The 22,796-nt window shown below is 41.4% G+C and overlaps 1 protein-coding gene across 5 annotated transcripts in view; it reads left to right on the top strand.

The window, feature by feature from the left end:
- The window catches only part of tsc22d1 (TSC22 domain family, member 1), a 57,655-nt gene extending 35,370 nt beyond the window's left edge, over nucleotides 1-22,285 (top strand). For 2 of the 5 annotated variants that reach the window (XM_031798487.1, XM_020458703.2), the window contains 2 exons: nucleotides 18,963-19,014; nucleotides 20,642-22,285. In XM_031798487.1, the coding sequence (XP_031654347.1) occupies nucleotides 18,963-19,014; nucleotides 20,642-20,902 (313 nt within the window). In that variant the 3' untranslated portion in view covers nucleotides 20,903-22,285. Of the gene's footprint in view, nucleotides 1-6,799; nucleotides 7,093-17,909; nucleotides 18,365-18,962; nucleotides 19,015-20,641 lie in introns of those variants that run through there. The other 3 variants (XM_031798516.1, XM_020458716.2, XM_020458710.2) reach the window with 3 other exon arrangements.
- Nucleotides 22,286-22,796: the final 511 nt, after the last annotated feature.

The following is a 22,796-nucleotide window of genomic DNA, read 5'->3' as shown; positions in this document are numbered from 1 at the left end:
TCAATTTGGTTTAAATAATGCGAGAAGAAAGTAATATGTGCCATGTAAAAAAGCTAACATTTAAGTTCCTTGCTCAAAACATGAGAACATATGAAAGTTGGTGGTTCCTTTTAACATGAGACTTAAATATTCCAAGGTAAGAGGTTTTAGGTTGTAGTTAATATAGGACTATTTCTCTCTACCATTTTGTATTTCATATACCTTTGACTATTGGATGTTCTTATAGGCACTTTAGTATTGCCAGTGTAACAGTATAGCTTCCGTCCCTCTTCTTGCCCCTACCTGGGCTTGAACCAGGAACACTCAAAGCATCGTTACCCATCGCCCCACAAAAGCCGGGGCCTTTGGTCATTAATATGATCGAATCCGGAAACTCATTTCGAAAACAAAACGTTTATTATTTCTATAGTATTTTATCGAATGGGTGGCATCCCTAAGTCTAAATATTCTTGTTACATTGCACAACATTCAATGTATGTCATAATTACGTAAAATTCTGGCTAGCTAGCAATTTTCCTTGGCCTCTACTGCATTTGCGTAACAGGCAGGCTACTCGTGGAGTGCAATGGTTAGAGCGTTGGACTAGTTAACTGTGCGGTTGCAAGATTGGAACCCCTGAGCTGACGAGGTGAAAATCTGTCGTTCTTTCCCTGAACAAGGCAGTTAACCCACAGTTCCTAGGCTGTCATTGAAAATAAGAATGTGTTCTTAACTGACTTACCTAGTTAAATAAAGGTATATAAAAAAAAAAATGTTAAAGTACATCGTCGCCCAAAAATACAGATTTCCGATTTATTATGAAAACTTGAAATCGGCCCTAATTAATCGGCCATTACGATTAATCGGTCTACCTCTAATCTCCATGAGCTGTTGTGATAGCAGCAGCTACTCATCCTGGGGTACAGACAAAACATGAAACATGAAGTTATACAGAACATTAATAGACCAGAACCGCTCAAGGATAGCACTACATACAAATGAAATCCCCTAGTTCGGACACAGAGGTGATATTGTGGAGAATTGGGATTAGAATGGGGATGTTCTATTTGAAGAGGTTAGAGATAAACACGAACATTATGTATGGGGAGGTTTGGCCTTGCTTTTCTGAAATATCACAGAGTTCTGACTAGTCTGTGTACTTAACTCACTCCACACCCTATTCTTTCTACTCTCTTGTGTATGTCAGTGGGGGATGGGTTGTGTGTCTTTTATTGCAGTTTTGTGTTCTGAAGTCTCCTTGCCGATGCCAGGTAAAAGCTACTCAGTAGAACATGAGCTGCACAGGAGTACAGAGCACATCACACAAATACGGACATGCATGCATGAACACACTACCCTCTAACAGAGCAACAGTCCACAAGAACACAATGCCCCCAATTTTTAGTACACTTGACACGTGTGTTTGCTCTAGTTCTAAAGAATCTTTGGGAAAAGCACAAACACACAGGCTGTCCAATGCATTTAAAAGCAGGTGGCTGGTTTACACTCTACGTCAGGCATGGGCAAAGGCCGGCCCAGGGGCCATATGCGTAATCATGCTCCGGTCACATTAAGAATTTGTGATTGTAAAGTTTTGAAGAATGTATTTGTTATTTAAATTAAACGGCCAATGAATACTCACCTTTTTGTGTCATGATTTAACTCCCACCGCTTGTGGGACTTTTATTTTGAAGGCACGTATAAATAACTGCATAAGGACAGACAGTGACTGACAGGCTGACACACGTCAGTTGCAAATGGTAGCTAGCTAGAAATTGTGCTAAAATTAGTTTTTCAAAGGAAAGTAGACAATGAATGTAGGGTGTTCCAGCCAAGAGTGTACGTCGAAATATTTATTTATTGAGGTATCAGGTAAAGCTGTGTGCAGAGAGAGCATCGTTGTCTTGAAAGACTACAACTTGTCCTGACACTTCCAGACAAAGCATGCGGAGAAATATAGGAATATGTCTTCTGAGCAGAGGGCATCGAAAGAGTTGCTTTCTCAGTTGCATAAGGACTTTTGACAACTGCATTCAGAAAAAGACGGAATTGCGAGAGCTAGCTATGTACTGTCCCATAAAAGTGATGAACATGGCAAGCATTTCGCTGAGGGCAAATTAATTTAATCATTTTTTGACTCTGCAGCAGTACTTTGCCCCAACAAAGTTTCTCTGTCAAGACGAACAGTGACATGGCATGTTGAGGACTTCGCAGAGAATATGGAACAACAGTTGAAAGACGAGGTAAAGGATTTCACCTATTTCTCCTTGGCCCTGGATGAGAGCAGTGATGCATGTGACACGTGGCATAACCCCAGACTGTGCAATTACAGAGGAGCTTGCTTCAGTGCAGTCAATGAAGAACACAACCACAGGGAAATATTTATTGGAGGAGGTTAATTAGTGTGTGGCAAAGCTGGGACTGAGTATTGAAGGGTTATCCAGTGTGACCACTGATGGGTGCCCAAACTTGACAGAAAAAAACATTAGCCTTTTGAAAAGGATACAACATCAAGTAGCTGAGCTGAACCCAGATCAGAAAATAATTTTCCCGTATTGCATTTTTCATCAGAAGGTGCTCTGTAAATGTGTTCTGAAAATGAGCCATGTTGTGGATACAGTCACTAAAGTGGTAAACTTCTTAAGAGCAAAATCATTAAACCACAACCAGTTTGTCTCACTGTTGGAAGAGACAGTCGGGTCATGCAGAGCTCCCCTTCCACACAAACGTGAGATGGCTGAGTTTGGGGAAGGTGCTTAAAAGGGTGTGGGATCTGAAGTCGGAGATTGCTGAGTTTTTGCAAATGGAAGGAAATATGTGGAATTCCATCAACTGCAAGATAAAGAATGGTTGGCTGATTTTTCCTTCACTGTGGACATCATGGCCCTCATGAATGAACTGAATTCCAAACTACAAGGGAAGGGCCTTTTTGCACATCAGATGTACAGCCTTGTCAGCCTTCAAGGGAAAATGACTCATCCTGACCTGCCAAGTAGAAGCCAACAATCTCACCCACCTTCCGACACTACTAGTCTGTTCCCTATCAGATGACCAGCAGGAGAAGTATGCATTGCTGCTGCGTGCTTTGAACAGTGAATGTTGAGGATTTCAAAGTGTTGGGAAATGACATGCTGTTGGTTTACTCTCCTTTCACCTTCAATGTGGATAATGCTTCTACTGACCTGCAATTTGAGCATATGGATCTTCAGAGTGATGCAGTGATTGGAGAACTATTCAAACACTGATGAGGTTCTATGCATCTCTTGATGAACAAAACTTTCCAAAGATTAGGAGTTCTGCTCAGAAGATGTTTGTACTGTTTGGGTCAACCTATGTATGTGAACAGAATATAACACGTCAAGGCACAGATAATCTCTTACTGACTCTCACCTCTCAGCAATCCTGCACATAGCGACGTCAGAAACTGTACCTGACTTCACTGCTCTAGTCAATGCCCATCCGAGAGTTGATTGAGTAGATTAAATGTAATGTTGAGCGCTCTCTTGTTTTTGTGCATACCTGTTAACAAGAGTTCTGTCCGTGGTGCTGAATGCACAGTGTACCTTTCCCACCGTGTAGTTCATTGCATGTTTAATAATGAAAATACCTACCAAAAGGAGAATGTGGATGTGGTTTATTTCTGTGCATGTTAAAAAAGTATAATGAGTAGCATATCTGGATGTGATTTACAGTAGATATCTGTCAACACAGTCATACACATGTATAATCCTGTAATATGATTCTGGCCCGTGATGGAAAATTGTCCAGGCCTGCTCTACATGAATGGTACACATCTGCCCTCAGCTTAACCCTTCTGTTAACTGTGGCAGGTAATATGGCTGCGTTCTCACAGGCAGCCCAATTCAATTGGTTGGCCAAAATACCTATTTGTGAAAAAATCTGCCTAATTGTGTGTGAGAGCTTGTATGTGCTGAATTTGGCATGGTTGATTACTGACACACTGTTCATTTCGATAGTTTATACTGACAGTATATTGATGAGGACCTGTACTAGGTTACTTCACATGAATACTGTATGATTATTTTATTTATTTTTTTACGCATTTTTATCTAGACTTATCCAGTCTAATTTCCCAGTAAAGAAAAACAATTTGTGCATAATAGATTATGGATTATGATCTATTATCTGGTTCAAACCAGCAGGTAGTGTGAAGGCCTGGTCTGGATTTACAATCACAAACCATCCATCTGCCCCGTCAGTCTCGTGTGTGTGTGTGTGTGTGTGTGTGTGTCCAGGTTAATAGTGTAGAAGGGCCAACCAATCCTGTTTGATTAAGCTATCACGCAGGGGGTCCATATAATGCACTGTAACATGTGACTGACCCCTAACACTTGATGAGTGTGCAGTATTATACATCCAACTCAGTTTAGCCCTCCCAATCCCCTCAGCTGCTGCAGTGGAAGTAATCTTCTGGTTTGTCTAGCCGTCTGGAGTTAGAACATCATGTTCTAGGCCAATGTATAGAGCCCCCCCTCCTTATTTCCCTCTCCTCTTCCCTCTAGCGTCATCCCCCCAAATCGGACAGCTCTGCCATTGTCTCTGTGGATAAGCCCCAGTTCATACCACACACACATTGATGTGGCCTAGCTGTGTTGGTGGTTACATGTGGAGGGGAGCAGCAGTTGGTTCTAGGCTTTAGTAAAGGCCTCTCACATCACCCCCGCTCCCCCCTCGTGTCACTTCTCATCAACAGCCCAGTGGCTCCACACAGACTGACTGTAGGGACACCACTGTTACAGATGCAGGCACGACTGACTGTTTCTTTCCCCATCTCTCTCTCTGTCCCTCTCTTTCTGCTTTCGGTCAGTTTGTCCCCTTCTCCCTTTCTGTCCCCCTCTCTCTCTCTGCTTTCTGTCCCACTCTCTCTCTCTGCTTTCTGTCTTCCCTCTTTCTGTTGCCCCTCTCTTCATGGTTCATGTAAGAATTGCCAGCTTTTCCGCCCTAGGTCTTCCTCTTTGAGCGCTGTATGTTCAACAGGTCTTTGAGCAGTGCATCATGTGTTTGTGTTTTCGAAGTGTTAGTCCTGCTAATACCAGGTTTCATGCCACATTAGTCATACCTGCTGCTCTTGTTTTTCTTACAAACACCTTTCTTAGTAGACCTGCACTGATCTTAATGTTTGAGCATACTTGTTGAATGGTGGGCTGTAAAGCTCTATCAAGAAGTATTGGATCCAGTTGACCACATGATGTTTAGTGATGGGGGAAAAAAACTCACAGTATTATTTTGGACGATATTATATCGATACTTGACTCCATACTTGTTTTTTTCACTAGGTAGAATTATTGAATGCTAGTAGGGTGTACCTACGTCAAAACTCTGGTATTTATCATCATATAGCTTGTAATCCTTTTTTTTTTTTTTTAAGTAGTGGCCCAACGTTTTCAACACTTTTTTTTTTTTTTTCATGAATGATTAACTCATTTTATCATGCTTTCTCGTTTCTCTGCAGCAGACATATAGTGAGCAATATATTTGGAACATCAAATCACAATAAAATTGCTGTATCGAATTACAATACATATAGAATCGTGAGAATTGCAATACATATCGTATCGGCACCTAAGTATGGTGATAATACCGTATCGTGAGGTCCCTGGCAATTCCTCTCTCTCGCTCTCTGAGACAGAGCAACGTGCTGAGGCGGTGTATCTGGTCCATTCTCCCCTGGTGTGAGCAGGACTCAGCTCTGTTTGACCTGCTGCTGTCAGCCCAAATGTTCAAATGGCACCTCTCTCACGCCACAACGTAATGCCAAAATGGCTACTCATAATTTTCCCACAGTGAATTACTCTATCCATAGTTGTCCTATCCAGGCTTGAAACTTCCGGTATAATCACATTTTTGGGCTATGGAAATGAGAGCCGAGATGTCCATTGGTGATATGACAGTATAAACTGGGGAATATTCTTAAAATAGACCTACATGGAATCACCATCAGACAGTGAATGTTAAGACTTGCTATTTATAAACTGGGAGTTGTGTAATAAGTAGGCTATATGGTAGGGATTGGACTGAAAGGACAGGGGCAGCATCTTTAACCTTCTGTTTCCCAAATTTCCCAAACAAATACAATATGACTGGATCAATCCCCTCAGGGTTAATTTGGCCAGGCATAATTAGGAGAACAATTACAATAAAAATACAGTATGATGTTCTACAACATACTATTTTCCACCAAATCACCATCTTTGGGCCTCACTAGTCCTCCATAATCATTCACTTGAATTTACCAAACAATCAGAGCACTTGTAGCCCTAAAAGGTGTCGTAATCAATAAAAGTTATTGGATAGCGCATGAAGTATGTGGTCAGTTGTGTATGATTTAATGTCTCATCATGGGTCAGGTCAGTGTTATTTAGGCTAAACTGCAACAGTTGGACATGTGACCAACAAAGTCCCCCTCTGACTCAGCCCACAGTGTATTTGAATAGGTAAGCCCCCCCTGCTTTGTCCTTGCCTGTGGTGTTCCCCTGACCCAGGCTGCTGGCTGATAGTCTGCAGTCGTGTGTGTGCAGGTGTTAAGCCCACTGTTAGCCCGCCCTACTGATGAGAAGTGACAGGAAAAGACCTGGCTCAAGTACAGACTCCCTGCCTTAAGTGGGGGGGGGGGGTGGGGGTCCTAAACACAGAGGGCTCCAAATGTACCCCACTCTGAAGGGAGAGGGCTCACCAGGGAGAGGAGTAGAAGCGGTGCTCATCAGGGCAGAAGCTAATCTGTGTTGATGCTTTTATGTAACTAGGTCACATGACCTCGCAGTGCTGTGATGTCACGTCTGCCCTACACTTGTTTTTGCTCAATCAGTCGCTAGTTCTCCTGCCTTGGAGACGCATGCAGAGGATTGACACACACACCAACCGACACACGCAGCCCTGGCTTGTCCCCTCATCTCTACCACTGCTCTCCACACTCCGGTGGGACTCAGAGAAGATAAAAAGAAAGGGAGCGAGGGACTAGAAAAGAGGAATATCTGATTCTATTGGAGGAGAGTGAACAGACAGCCCGATGAGAGAGCGGGTGGTCCGGGTGAAAGGCCAGGACGAGATGGCCATGAAGCTGCTGTTCTGGGAACTGGAGCAGCATCTCAAGAGGTAAACTAAGACTTAAACTGGAGATGGACAATATCGACCTTGTCCTCCCTTCCTGGAGCTAGTCTACTGTTGACAATACCAACCTATTCCACCCTTACTGGAGCTAGTCCCCCCTTCCTGGACCTAGTCTACTGTTGACTATACTGACCTAGTCCCCCTTCCTGGATCTAGTCTACTGTTGACTATACCGACCTAGTCCCCCTTACTGGAGCTAGTCTACTGTTGACTATACCGACCTATTCCACCCTTACTGGAGCTAGTCTACTGTTGACAATACTGACCTAGTCCCCCCTTACTGGAGCTAGTCTACTGTTGACAATACTGACCTAGTCCTCCCCTACCATGTCTGCTAACAGGGTTAGTGTCTTAATACTGTAGTGGAAGAGGTATAGACTGTATGTCTGCTCTTACTGTACAGGAGCCTGGAAACAAGCCAAGGAAGGGATGCACTAAACTGAATTGTCTGTCTTTTGTCTTGGTCAGACTAATGATTGGTCTGACGATTGGTGTTAAGTGTAGGGATGGGCATTTGAAATTATTTCAGAATATTAATAATTAACATTTTTTCAGGTATCCGAATAGTCTAAATATGTTTTCGTTTTTTTATAACGTAATTTTAAAATGGCAATGGAGACTTGATGACGTGACTTGAGAGAGCTGGTGCGCTGTGCTCGTTTTAGCAGAAGGGTGGGGGAAGGGTAAGAGGTGCGGGGGCCGGTGTGTGTGGCACGGAGGAAGATGGCGAAAGTAGCCAAACCGACTCGTGCTAGTTAGATTACCTATGGCATCAACAAGTTTGTCTATCATACCATCTGGTAGTGCCTCTCTTGACTGCACCAAGTCATTGCAAAGAAGCTAGCTAGCTAGCTAGCTACAGTAGCAAGCACAGCGGCGGAAAGTAGTTTGGGGGTGTTGGTGCAGTTTTTTTTTCATGGTGGGGGGGGTGTTCTGGAGCAACTTTTTGCCCGCGCTGCAGACTGATATATATTTCTCACTTTATCATTTGTATTTCATAGACCTTTGACTATTGAATGTTCTTATAGGCACTATAGTATTGCCAGCCTAATCTCGGGAGTTGATAGGCTTGAAGTCATAAGCAGTGCTGTGCTTCAAGCATTGCGGAAAGCTGCTGGTAAATGGAGGAAAGTGCGGTTTGAATGAATGCTTACGAGCCTGCTGCTGCCTAACACCGCACAATTGGACTGCTCTATCAAATATCAAATTATAGACTTAATTGTAATATAATAAACACAGAAATACGAGCCTTAGGTCATTTAATATGGTAAAATACGGAAACTATCATTTTGAAAAGAAAACGTTTATTCTTCCAGTGAAATACGGAACTAGTCAATCATACAGAACTAGTTCCCGGCTGCACATCACAAAAGGACCGTTCGAAATGCGTCAATTAAGATTATAATTTTGATTACAACATGCGCATAGGCTCTTTCTGTTTTAATGGAATAGGGTCAAAAAGAATTTCAGCTCAGATTTACTCGAGGCATACAACACAGTGTAGGTAAGACCTATAGGCCTAGTGTAGTAGTAGTAATACTAGTAGTAGTAGTAGTCATTCGGGTTCACAGTGTGGACTGAACCCAAAGTCTCCATACGGTTCTGTATGAATACATGTACCATTAAACCACCGAATAACCGTGCCCATCCCTAGTTACGTGTTTTGGAGCTGTGGCTTCTTCCTTGCTGAGCGGCCTTTCAGGTTATGTCGATATAGGGCTCGTTTTACTGTGGATATAGATACTTGTGTACCTGTGTCCTCCAGCATCTTCACAAGGTCCTTTGCTGTTGTTCTGGGATTGATTTGCACTTTTCGCACCAAAGTACGTTCATCTCTAGGAGACCATGCGTCTCCTTCCTGAGCGGTATGACTGCTGCGTGGTCCCATGGTGTTTATACTTGCGTACTATTGTTTGTACAGATGAACGTGGTACCTTCAGGCGTTTGGAAATTGCTCCCAAGGATGAACCAGACTTGTGGAGATCTACAATTTGTTTTCTGAGGTCTTGGCTAATTTATTTTGATTTCCCATAATGTCAAGCAAAGAGGCACTGAGTTTGAAGGTAGGCCTTGAAATACATCCACAGGTACACCTCCATTTGACTCAAATTATGTCAATTAGCCTATTAGAAGCTTCTAAAGCCATGGCATCATTTTCTGGAATTTTCAAGTTGTTTAAAGGCACAGTCAACTTAGTGTATGTAAACTTCTGACCCACTGGAATTGTGATACAGTGAATTATAAGTGAAATAATCTGTCTGTAAGCAATTGTTGGGAAAATGACTTGTCATGCAGAAAGTAGATGTCCTAACCGACTTGCCAAAACTATAGTTTGTTAACAAGAAATGTGTGGAGTGGTTGAAAAACGAGTTTTAATGACTCCAACATAAGTCAGTGTATATATATGTATATATATATATATATATATATATATATATATATATATATATATATATATATATATATATATATATATATATATATATATATATATATATATATATATTGCTCAAAAAAATAAAGGGAACACTAAAATAAAACATCCTAGATCTGAATGAATGAAATATTCAATGGCTGGAGTGTGTCAGCAGTTCCTGCAAGAGGAAGGCATTGATGCTATGGACTGGCCTGTCCGTTCCCCAGACCTGAATCCAATTGAGCACATCTGCTCTCTGCGCTTTTAACGGACCTCTGAGACTATCACAGTGCAGGTGCATTTATACGGAGACTTGATTACACACAGGTGGATTGTATTTATCATCATTAGTCATTTAGGTCAACATTGGATCATTCAGAGATCCTCACTGAACTTCTGGAGAGTTTGCTGCACTGAAAGTAAAGGGGCTGAATAATTTTGCACGCCCAATTTTTCAGTTTTTGATTTGTTAAAGTTTGAAATATCCAATAAATGTCGTTCCACTTCATGATTGTGTCCCACTTGTTGATTCTTCACAAAAAAATACAGTTTTATATCTTTGTTTGAAGCCTGAAATGTGGCAAAAGGTCGCAAAGTTCAAGGGGGCTGAATACTTTCCAAGGCACTGTACATACACAAACACACACACACACGTACATACACGTCTTCCTCTATGTGTATACTACTGCTCAACTAAAACAATCTAGGTCGACCAATCGCCTAACGACCAAACAATCTACCAGTCGTCTAATTGGGGTCAGCCCTGAGGGGTTTCCAAACGTTTTCACTCGGAGGCACCCCTTTCCAGATTTAGGGAACATCCTGCACTCATGCCATGTCTATTTCTATGGGCACAGGCACTGTTAATGACACAAACTGTTCATACACATCTTGTTGGTGGAGAGAATTTTGCAGGTTTAAAGCTTATTTCCTGCAACAACAAAAAAATGCGTTTAAAAGCTACTTTACTTGCAATTCTATACATTTTGACATATCTAATGTGTATTCATGTGATATTTGAGTGACAAAAAAATTACAACTATCTGGGCTAAAAAAACAAAATGAAAAAAAACATTAGGAGACATGTTATAGTTGATCTGGACATTTCTGATAAGTTATAAATAGCTCTAAGGTATGCAATAACTAAAATGACAAGAGGAACCAAGGATGCACTACCCAATTTAGAAATGGCACCTTGTGCGTTCTACTATTACAACTTTCAAGAGTAAGTTTCATGAGTTCCAGTCAAAAAATAAAGTGTTTTGGAACCACTGGTTTAAAGTGTCACTTCATTTGTCAGTTTAGTTGTGTGATGGTTGTGTGGAGGTTGCATGCTGATTGCATGGCATTGGTTAGTATGTGGTTGGTGCATGCATGATGTTGGTGAGTGTTTTTCCTGATATTAGTGTGGGATTGGGATCAGAGAATCACTGACTTCAGTAGGTCTCCAACCTAACTATGCAATATGCAGCCATATGGCACTAAAGGCCCAGCTACATAGTGGTCAAAATGTTAAGCTCTATTTAAAGCTTCATATAGTCTATCTTAGATCTGTGTTTAGGGAACCTCTACATCTACCTATTGAGCCCAGACTCCATCCCATAAACTGCTTGTCAGTAAATCACATATTGAATGGACAAAAGAAGCAATATTGTCAGAATTGGTGCTCAAATACCTGGGTCTGAGCCAGAATGGCCCATGTATTTCAACTACTTATTTTTTTTATTAGAATTTGTTTTTATTTAGGGTTTGGGTTAAGGGTGGGGTTGATAAATCACTTCTGGGGTTGGAAAATACTGTGCTTTCAACCTTTCTATTATGCCAGATAGTGACCTCTGCTATATGCTGCTTGTCATTGGCTGCATACGTACAGATCAGTGACACTGAGAAGGTACAGAACATTGGTTAAGCGCAGCTTCCTGAAAGCCTGTCCCAGTATGCCCCTGGGTACTTTATGAATGGAGCCCAGTATAGCTCAGGACTAAGTAGCTTTGGTCGCAGTGTCAGTGTTGTGTGTGTTTAGGTAGACTGAGGTTAGGTCGTGCGCTTCCCAGGTGTATATTTGGGTCTTTATTTGGGTTAAAGACACCTCCAGGCAAAGAGGACAGGAAGTGTAGAAAACATTAGGAACACCTGCTCTTTCCATGACATAGCTTTCACCTGGTCAACCTATGATCACTTATTGTTGTCACCTGTTAAATCCACTTCAATCCGTGTAATTGAAGGGGAGGAGACAGGTTAAAGAAGGATTAGACAATTGAGACATGTATTGTGTATGTGCGCCATTCAGAGGGTGATTGGGTAAGACAAGAGATTTAAGTGCCTTTGAACGAGGTGTGGTAGTATGTGCCAGGCGCACTGGTTTGAGTGTCAAGAACTGCAACGCTGCTGCGTTTTTCAATTTCAACAGTTTCCTGTGTGTATCAGAATGCTGTTTTCAACACTCTCTCTACCGCACCTGCCATTTCTGAATGCTGACATTTACTCCTGATGTTTGACCGGTTGCACCCTCTACAACAACTGTGATTATTATTTGCCCTTGCTGGTCATCTATTACAAAAATCTATCCTTAATGGCCATGTACTGTTATAAATCTCCACCCTGCACAGTCAGAGCCTGGCTCCTCTCTAGGTTTCTTCCTAGGTTCCTGCCTTTCCAGGGAGTTTTTCCTAGCCACTGTGCTTCTACATCTGCATTGTTTGCTGTTGGGGATATTAGGATGGGTTTCTATATAGCACTTTGTGACATCTGCTGCATTTGATTGAATAGTCCACCACCCAAAGGACATCCAGCCAACTTGACACAACTGTGGGAAGCATTGGACTCAATATGGGCCAGCATCCCTATGGAATGCTTTCGACACCTTGTAGAGTCCATGCCCTAAAAAATTGAGGCCAGTCTGAGGGCAAAAGGGTGTGCAACTCAATATTAGCAAGGTGTTCCTAATGTTTGTACCCTGTGTATATTCACTGTAGAGGTCGACCGATTAATCAGAATGGCTGATTTAATGCTTTCATAACAATCGGAAATCTGTATTTTTGGGCGCCGATTTTTATTTATTTTTAATACCTTTTATTTAACTAGGCAAGTCAGTTAAGAACACATTCTTATTTTCAATGACGGCCTAGGAACGGTGGGTTAACTGCCTTGTTCAGGGGCAGCTGCTTCGATGGTGGCTGTTGTCGTTGTGTTGCACCTCTCTGGGCTCAAACCAGCGAGGAGAGGGATGGAAGCTATACTGTTACACTGGCAATACTAAAGTGTGCCTATAAGAACATCCAATAGTCAAAGGTTAATGAAATACAAATGGTATAGAGGAAAATAGTCCTATAATATCTACAACTTAACTTCTTACCCGGGAATATTGAAGACTCATGTTAAAAGGAACCAAAAGCTTTCATATGTTCTCGTGTTCTGAGCAAGGAACTGAAACGTTAGCTTTCCTACATAGCACATATTACACTTTCTTCTCCAACACTTTTTTGTTTTTGCATTATTTAAACCAAATTGTTTCATTATTTACTTTTTTTTGATTTTATATATATTAAATTTAATCGGTATCGGCTTTTTTGGTCCTCCAATAATCGGTATCGGCGTTGAAAAATCATTATCGGTCGACCTCTAATTCACTGTTACTGTTGGATGGACTCAGCCCAGTGCCCAGTGCTCAGTACTATGTTTGAACCTCAGACTAACACCAAGCCAACTTCTGCAGAACTAGATAACTTTCTGTGAATTGTGTGTAAAGACGGACACCTTTCCTATGACTGATAGATCTGTGAATAACTGGATGAAAGGGTGGCCTTAATGACTATGTAGTAGCCTATTTTGTGTTTATCGTAAATGCGCTCCCAAGTGGCGCAGCGGTCTATGGCACTGCATCTCAGTGCTAGAGCCGTCACTACAGACCCTGGTTCGATTCCAGGCTGTATCACAAACGGGAATCCCATAGGGAGGCGCACAATTGGCCCAGCATCCGGGTTAGGGTTTTTGCCGGGGTAGGTTGTCATTGTAAATAAGAATTTGTTCTTATTTGTGTGTAAGGCTCTAGTGTGTGTCTCTAACTCTGTCTCTGTTTGGTATTAATCCCTGCACCCTGCTGGCAGGATTAAGACATTCTTCAACAGTGGCCACCCTCTCCCTCCCTTTATCCCACCCTTCCTCCCAGGTATCCCAGCCATCCTCTCTCCCTCCTTTCCTCCCAGGTAGTATGTGTAAAAGAGGGAACTTGCATAAATCACCCCAGCTCAGCACACAGCCTGTACACAGCGGGGGTCAGATTTCTCTCGTATGTGACTTTGTGGAATGTAAGATGTGGGACTGGTCGAGTTGTGTGAAGTGTTTTTTTTGTCTGTTTTTGAGTTGTGTTTAGGGTGTGTTTGAGATCTGTGTGTATATGATGTCTTGCATATGTGGATGAGTGTTCCACACTGTTCCATTCTTCCCCCAGAAGTACTGAGACTGCAACACTCAATCCCCTGTATGTGTGAAGGCTTTGTCTGCTGCACATAGTAGGCCAACTAGGATGCTCATCCACATCCTTGTCGTGTTATGGTTTGGTTTGCATTAAAATTAATATAGAAACTAGGATCTCTATGGTTAATGTTCTATATTTCAACAAGTATTAAACCCTCAGTAGGCCCTGTCTTATGAAATAAACTATGCTCTCGTAGTTTTAGGCCTACTTTAGGGACTTGTTCAGAAGTCCTCAAAGGGAGAATGTGCAATCCTCTCCCTTGGAACGTCAAGTCCATATTCACAGATTCTAGCTCCCTGAGGCAAGCCTGCGCTTGTGTGTGAATGTGGAGTTTACTAAATAATTTTCTCAGCCAAAACTTTTACGCAAATGAAAAGAAGCTGTTTTTTTGTTGTCTAACTCTAGGCCATTTTACTGACAGTTACTGTAGATGGATCACCATAAAAGACAACCTTTAGGCCTTTACGGTGTCTTCCGTGACAAGCAAGGCATGTGTCCATGAGCATTCTGTACATCCAACTACTGAAGTTTTATAACAAGAGAAAGTATATTTCTTTGATTTCAAGCTATAGTTTGGTGTAGTTCAGACTAGAGGTCGACCGATTAATCGGAATGGCCGATTTAATTATGGCTGATTTTCAAGTTTCCATAACAATCGGAAAACGGTATTTTTGGATGCCGATCTAAAAATAATAATAATATTAAAATAAATGTAACACCTTTATTTAACTTGGCAAGTCAGTTAAGAACACATTCTTATTTTCAATGATTGCCTAGGAATGGTGGGTTAACTGCCTTGTTCAGGGGCAGAACGACAGATCTTTACCTTGCCGGCTCGGGGATTCAATCTTGCAACCTTACAGTTAACTAGTCCAATGCTCTAACCACCTCAGATTGCACTCCATGAGGAGCCTGCCTCTTACGCGAATGCAGTAAGCCAAGGTAAGTTGCTAGCTACCATTAAACTTATCTTATAAAAACAATCAATCATAATCACTAGTTAACTACACGTTTGATGATATTACTAGTTTATCTAGCGTGTCCTGCGTTGCATATAATCGATACGGTGCGTATTTGCGAAAAAGGACTCCTTGCTCCAATGTGTGCCTAACCATAAACATCAATGCCTTTCTTAAAATTGTATTTTTAAACATGCATATTTAATTAAAAGAAATCCAGGTTAGCAGGAAATATTACCCAGGTGAAATTGTGTCACTTCTCTTGCGTTCATTGCACGGAGAGTCAGGGTATATGCAACCGTTTGGGCCGCCTAATTTGCCAGAATTTTACGTAATTATGACCTAACATTGAAGGTTGTGCAATGTAACAGGAATATTTAGACTTATGGATGCCACCCGTTAGATAAAATACGTAACGGTTCCGTATTTCACTGGAATAAGAAACTTGTTTTGAGATGATAGTTTCCAGGATTAGACCATATTAATGACCTACGGCTTGTATTTCTGTGTGTTATTATGTTATAATTAAGACTATGATTTGATAGAGTGGTCTGACTGGGTGGTGGTAGGCAGCCGCAGGCTCGTAAGCATGAATTCAAACTGTACTTTCGTGCGTTTTGCCAACAGCTCTTTGCTGTGCTTCAAGCATTGCGCTGATTATGACTTCAAGCCCATCAACTCCCGAGATTAGGCTGGTGTAACCGATGTGAAATGACTAGCTAGTTAGCGGGGTGCGCGCTAATAGCGTTTCAAACATCGCTCGCTCTGAGACTTGGAGTAATTGTTACCCTCGCTCTACATGGGTAACGCTGCTTCGAGGGTGGCTGTTGTCAATGTATTCCTGGTTTGAGCCCAGGTTGGGGCGAGGAGAGGGACGGAAGCTATACTGTTACACTGGCAATACTAAAGTGCCTATAAGAACATCCAAAGGTATATGAAATACAAATGGTATAGAGAGAAATAGTCCTATAATAACTACAACCTAAAACTTCTTACCTGGGAATATTGAAGACTCATGTTAAAAGGAACCACCAGCTTTCATATAGTCATGTTCTGAGCAAGGAACTTAAATGTTAGCTTTCTTACATGGTACAGATTGCACTTTTACTTCTCCAACACTTTTGTTTTTGCATTATTTAAACCGAATTGAACATGTTTCATTATTTATTTGAGGCTAAATTGATTTTATTGATGTATTATATTAAGTTAAAATAAGTATTCATTCAGTATTGTTGTAATTGTCATTATTACAAATACATTTTAAAAATCGGTTGATTAATCGGTATCAGCTTTTTTTTTGGGGTCCTCCAATAATCGTTATCAGTGTTGATTAATCAGTATCTGCTTTTTTTTTGGGGTCCTCCAATAATCGTTATCAGTGTTGATAAATCATAATCGGTCGACCTCTAGTTCAGACGCCAATGTTTCAGCAGCACTGACCAGATATATCAGCCTGTGATGGCTGATGTGTGTGATGAGCTTATCTCTGGTGCAAAATGGCTGCCATGGCATCACCCAGTTGCTTGCTGCACACAGATAATGGATATGGTGTGTTTCTTTGCCCCATACAATCGAAAGTGCTTGGAGCATCTGGAAAAGCGGTATTTAAAATGAACCCCTTAATTAAGTTGATGGATATCTCCTACCTCAGAATCAAAACATCTAAAGGTTCTTACAGCTCTGATTTCAGAGGTGTAGCTTTGGGTCAGGGAGAAGCCACCCCACCAGGCACTAGCCTATAGTTTCTGAGTCTGTAAATATGAGGAAGTGATCAGTTGAATCCGTCTGATGGTGTGTTTGTGCTGTCTTTGATAGAATGGGTGGTCATTTTATCTTGTTTTGCCATCGTGGCATGAGTAGAAAAAGCCCAATATCTCCAGTAATGGTTGTCGTAAGGTGTGTTGGGCACAGGGCAGGTACATGTCTGACTTAGTGTAGACAAGTCAAGGACTCTGGATGGATAGTCTACAGCAGTGTTTCCCAAACCTCTCCTCAGCTGATTTAACTAATGAGAGGCTTGATGATTAGGTGACCATTTGAATCAGCTGTGCTAGTTCTGGAATATATCAAATACCGGCGGAGGGTACTCAGGTTTGGTCTACAGTCTCTGATTTGATTTTTCTAACATTATTTTCATGAGGACATTAACAAAACAAGTACATGTTATTATCCATCTTGCCTGTCAATTCACTTACCCACTCCTTAGTTTTTTGCTTACAGTCAATAGGTCTTTTGTGTTGCTAAAGCTTTTTTTGGGGGGGGGGGGGGGGGACGGGACTGACACACAACAGTTCTAATTTCTGGAGCACTAATAAAATTAGCAAATGCATCTATCTAAAATAGAGACGGTGCAAGGAGCATTTCAAGTGAATTTGGTTAGTGTGTGGCTCATCTATGATTTGAAGGGCCTGTGTCCCTGGCACATATACAAAACGTGCTGGAAGAGTTCTGAATGCATTTGTTTACTTGTTGTAATTGGGTATTCTTAAATGGTTTGAGTAAACCCTGTGTGGACAGGAGTGTTGTTATCCTTGTGTGGGATTGTGCTCATAGTAACCGCCAGGGGGCGGTATGTTGACGTGCAGAACTTCTATACAATTCAGATATGTTCAGTTGTTTTTGGATCCACAACGATCTTGAAGGTTATTTTCTACTGCGTGAATGATTGATTCGTTTTTGTTCATAATATACACTTTCATCGCGTTGTCATTTTGGTAGTTGTAAATGTACCAAATACATCATCATTTTTCATTTGTCCATTTCTCGTGTATAATTACTGGTATTCGGACATTTCTTGGTAGCCTGATTATTCGACAAGTAAACATGTCCCTTCTTTGTGTCTTTGAAGTACTGTAGTGTTCCTCACCATCTCATCCGGTTTTTCCCAGTTTCGGCAGAGGGTGCATCCTCTAAATAATTTATGAAAATGAAATCAGCTGAGCCGCAGGTAGGGGCGTTTTCTACATAGATTATGCAAATATTAGTATCCCTCCACCAATCGGGTGCATCGGAGCGCTGTTTTTCTTAGATGCTTTATGCAAATGTCCCCGGGCTGCAGATTTTCAGCCGAGCGGAGATGAGCTGACCTTGGAGATTCTTTGTGCTGCAGCGGTAGATAGATGTTCAGGCTTCCCGGGATACGAGGCTTTTCTGAAGAGACATAAAGTGCCTGCTAACGCCTCTCCGAACCACGGAACTAGAGAATGTGATTTGTGATACACGATAATCGTCGAGAGGAGTTTTTCGTTGCTTAAAGCTTGGTTTATATCTGTGATATAGCATGAATAGTCCGTACTATACAACAGTGGCGATGGATCTCGGTGTTTGCCAGTTAAGGAATTTTTCTATCTCGTTTTTATCTTCGTTACTGAGCACGGATAGTTCACCTGTCAAGCTCGACAATAGGTAAATCTATTTTACGATGACGTTGTGCTGCAAGGAGGATGCCTAATTGCTGGCAGCTAATAATATTTCTGTATTCCGAAAGAAGCGCTGCTTTATACACTGATCATACAACACTTAGTCTATGTATTATAGAGAACTTGATTATTAAAATAAAAGTATAGCCAAATGCCTTTGTTTGACGTTAATGCTGAGGCTGCCATTTTGATTGGGCTCAGTGAGAGAAAATGCACTTGTCGTGATGGGGCATTACTAGGATGGCTTTGCTTATTGCTGGCCCAGGAAATGCTGTAGCTAACCCCCTTAGTTGATTTACATAGACAGTAAAAGAACATTAGTTGATTTACATTGATGACAGTAATAGAACATGTACGGCTTCTTTGTGGCATTTGAGAGGAATAGTCTGCGGTCTATTCAATACACCCTGAACACTTGGCTCTAGAATGGTCTTCAGTCGAAGTGATGTCACCTGTATAAGGATATTTATACTGTATTTCATTGTATTGAAATGACTGGTGTTAGACCTGCAACATCGACAGTTGCTTTCATTCATTCTTACCGATGTAGTGTATTAAGACTTCTTTTCTTTTCATTCTTTCAGTTCGTCAGGAGCCAGTGTGGTGGCCATAGACAACAAAATTGAACAGGCTATGGTAAGTTTATGCAATCGGAAACTCGCTTTATCTGCAAACTATACTACACAAATCACATGCGAATATAACTTATTTCGAAGAATACATTCGAAGAAAGGTCAGTTAACGCAATGAATGGATTACATAACCACGTAACCAGCGAGAACTGGGAAGTCATGCAACATACAGCCTTTTGCTGATTCTTTCTAAACGCTACTGGATTTGAAAAACCTCGAATCACTTTCGATTTGCACGTTACTTTGTAACCCATTTAATTTGGCGCTGTTACATAGATCGAGAATAGCTTGATGCTCTGGCAACAATGTTGCAGCATATGGTGTTATTATGCGCCTTGACGTCAATGTCATATTTAGTTTGCCAAAGTCTATTTATGGGGGCCTAGACGTTAGCCAGGTTTGTCATCACGCAAAGTCGAATCCAGATTACCATGGTAGCACATGGGCCATATGTACATTTATGTAATGTGTACTATCCACTTCTGTAAAACACTGTTTCGATTTCTACCTGAAGCTACCATTTATTTCAATAGACACGTTGACACAGGGTGAACGAGATGGGCGTGCGTGCAGGATTTTATTTTCATTTCCTCAGCATTCTAGTGTTTTATTGTCTCTGGATCCCTTCCCGCTAAAGACGTTCTCTCACTCGCGCCATACTGTGCTTGCCTTTGTTGCTAGGCAAACAGAAAATATTTGACGCCTGGATATAAGATATAAATAACTCAGGCTCTGATTGGCTAAAACGTGTATGTGGGCCGGCCATTTTGTCTGTTTGGTGACGTTGAGTCCCGTCCAGGCTTTAGAGGAATGGGAGATTTAGACCCTGGGAATATTTGTCCCAGAATCTACAGAATCTTTGTCTTGATTTAATCCATATGCTCACAGGTTGTGTTGAAGATCAGACCCACTTATATTAAAACAAACAGAAGCTAGCTACAATAATTAACATGTATTACATAGTAATAGTAATTCCCACAGAAAGAGCCGTAGTAATGATATGCATACATTATTATGATTGCATCAAGACTAGAATGTTGAGTTTATTTTATTTTTACAGGGAGAGTGCACATTAATCAACGTTTCAGTAAAAGTGCCGGTTTTAGTCAGCCGGCTAATTTTCAACCGCAGTCCCTACGGTATATTTATGGACATTTTAAATAAATAAAAAACAGAACAAACTTAATTGTTTTGTATGTAATTTCAAAACAAACTTGATTTGTCACATGCGTGCTGAATACAACATGTGTAGACCTTACTGGGAAATGCTTCCTTACAAGCCCTCAACTACACAACTACACATGTTGTATTCAGCACGCATGTGACAAATCAAGTTTGTTTTGAAAGTTTGTTCAGTGCAGTTCAAGAAAAAGGTTAAAAAAATATTTACCAAATTAACTAAAGTAAGAAATAAAATGTAAAAGTAACACAATAAAATAACTATAGAGGCTATATACAGGGGATACCGATACCGAGTCAATGTGTGGTTAGTCGGGGTCTTTTGTAGGTAGGGGTGAAATGACTATGCAAAACACTGTCTTTGTCTTCTTTCATATGATATTTTTAATTGTCATGTTAAAAAAACTAGACACTAAAGTCTGTTCTGTTTGTTCATCTCTCTGTCCCTTTAGGACCTGGTGAAGAGCCACCTGATGTACGCAGTGAGGGAGGAGGTGGAGGTTCTGAAGGAGCAGATCAAGGAGCTGATTGAGAGGAACTCCCAGCTGGAGCAGGAGAACAGCCTTCTGAAGACCCTGGCCAGCCCAGAACAGATGGCTCAGTTCCAGGCCCAGACCCAGACAGGCTCTCCTCCCACCTCCACACAGCCTCCAGCCCATGCACCAGCCCTACCCCCGACCCAACCATCACACAACTCTGGACCCTCTGCGTAGCATCACCTCCTACCCCCGGAGAGGGGTAGATGAGGAAGTCTTATCAACCAACCAGGGCCTGACTGACTTGACAGTCCTCAGACAGACTCCTGTTCTAACGCTGCAGAACAACCAGGCCTTCATTGCACGGGGCTGCGCTGTTAAGACAAGAATTTGCACATATTTAACTTTGAGAGCGGTGACGGGTGGTGTCATCGTTTCAAGACTATTAAAAACACTATCAAAGACAATCTGCCTAGGAGAGGAGGGAAAGGGGCTGTTATAGGAGAATGAACATTGCCAAAAAATTCATGGACTTAGGAGAGAGAGAGAGAACAAGATTGTCTGACTAAGAAAAACAAAACCAACAAGAAAGTAGACATGACTTAGTTACTGTGCCTGTGTCAATGAATTTCAAGTGATGTCGACTTCAGTGGTAACGATGATGGAGGGAGATAGTAACGGCCATGCTTCGCTGAATCCTGATAATGTAGATAAATACAGCGGTTCTCTTCTGCTTGCGTGCTACAGAGAGACAGACCGAGAATGGAGCACCTCTCATGGTGACAATGTGAAAAATCTGAGGATTATCGTGGTGTGATAGTCCCCATCTGGCATTTGGCGAGTGAGGGGGAGGAGATCTGAAGGGAGAACACAACATTTCCATGGACGTCATCATTTAAACTGTGGGATTGAATGGAGTATAGTAGCCAACACTTGCTTATTAAAAGAGATGATGATTATGACATTCTTATTTTAATTTGAACCCTCAGCCTTGCGCCCTGTTAAACCTCATTGCGGCTTCTCTTCTCATGTAAAGGAGCACAGGGGCTGAGATGTTTGGCTAAGCTGCATTTTCAAAAAGGAGTTGATGAGCTTTCTACATTGTGTATATTTCTGTATATTTAGTGTAAGAACTGTGTAATATAGTGACATAAGGAGAGAAGACAGATACTATTTAGGTGAAGTACAAATGGTGAGTGATCTAGGCCTAGTAATGGGCTGGTCTGAAGATATGTGCTGTCTTTATAATGCTGTAATTCAGGACAATAGAGCTGTGGAGGTTATTTAACTGGCAAATATCCAGTATCCATATCTTCGGCTGCAACATTAACGCCTACTGTAAACCATCATTCACTTGAAATTATTTGAAGTACATTTATTTTGTTTTCATTTTTTGACGGTAAAGTACTTCCGGATGATCAGCTCTTAAACATAAACACGTTACTCTGAATATCAGAAAGATTAACTGAAATGGATTTTTTGCATTCTATGTACAAGTTGTATGCTCATGTTCCGTGCATGTTTCCTCAAACCAGATGAGGTATTGTAAACATACTTAACACAATTGCACTTGACAGTTTCACTTCACAACTTTCAATAAAATGTTAAAGGAATAATCAACTTGTTCATGCCTCTTCATGTTTACTTTAGTCTTCATTTACTTCTGTAGTTTAAATAATTAACCTTAACCTGTAGGCCATTTAACATCAACTTCTTACTTAGTGCTGACCTGCCAAGTGAACAAAAGTTGAGGTGTTGTGGATGAACTGGTGGTCCTCCTTGGCCTAGTGGTTGTATGGATACCACATGTTTATGTAAATAACAAACCAGCACCCGGTCCCTGATTGACATTTTTTCTCTCCCCTGCGGTCCAATGGTAGTCTCCTCCACCTTTTTTCTAGTCACGTAGGCTATTGGCATGTAGCCAGTTCAGCATGTCCTTTCTCCAACATACCTGTATGACACCAGGGTTATGTCATGTCCTTTCTCCAACATACCTGTATGACACCAGGGTTATGTCATGTCCTTTCTCCAACATACCTGTATGACACCAGGGTTATGTCATGTCCTTTCTCCAACATACCTGTATGACACCAGGGTTATGTCATGTCCTTTCTCCAACATACCTGTA

The sequence above is a fragment of the Oncorhynchus kisutch genome, linkage group LG2, assembly GCF_002021735.2.
Source record: "Oncorhynchus kisutch isolate 150728-3 linkage group LG2, Okis_V2, whole genome shotgun sequence".
Lineage (NCBI taxonomy): Eukaryota > Metazoa > Chordata > Actinopteri > Salmoniformes > Salmonidae > Oncorhynchus > Oncorhynchus kisutch.
Note: the sequence above shows the minus strand (reverse complement) of the source record. Positions and strands in the feature narration are given on the sequence as shown.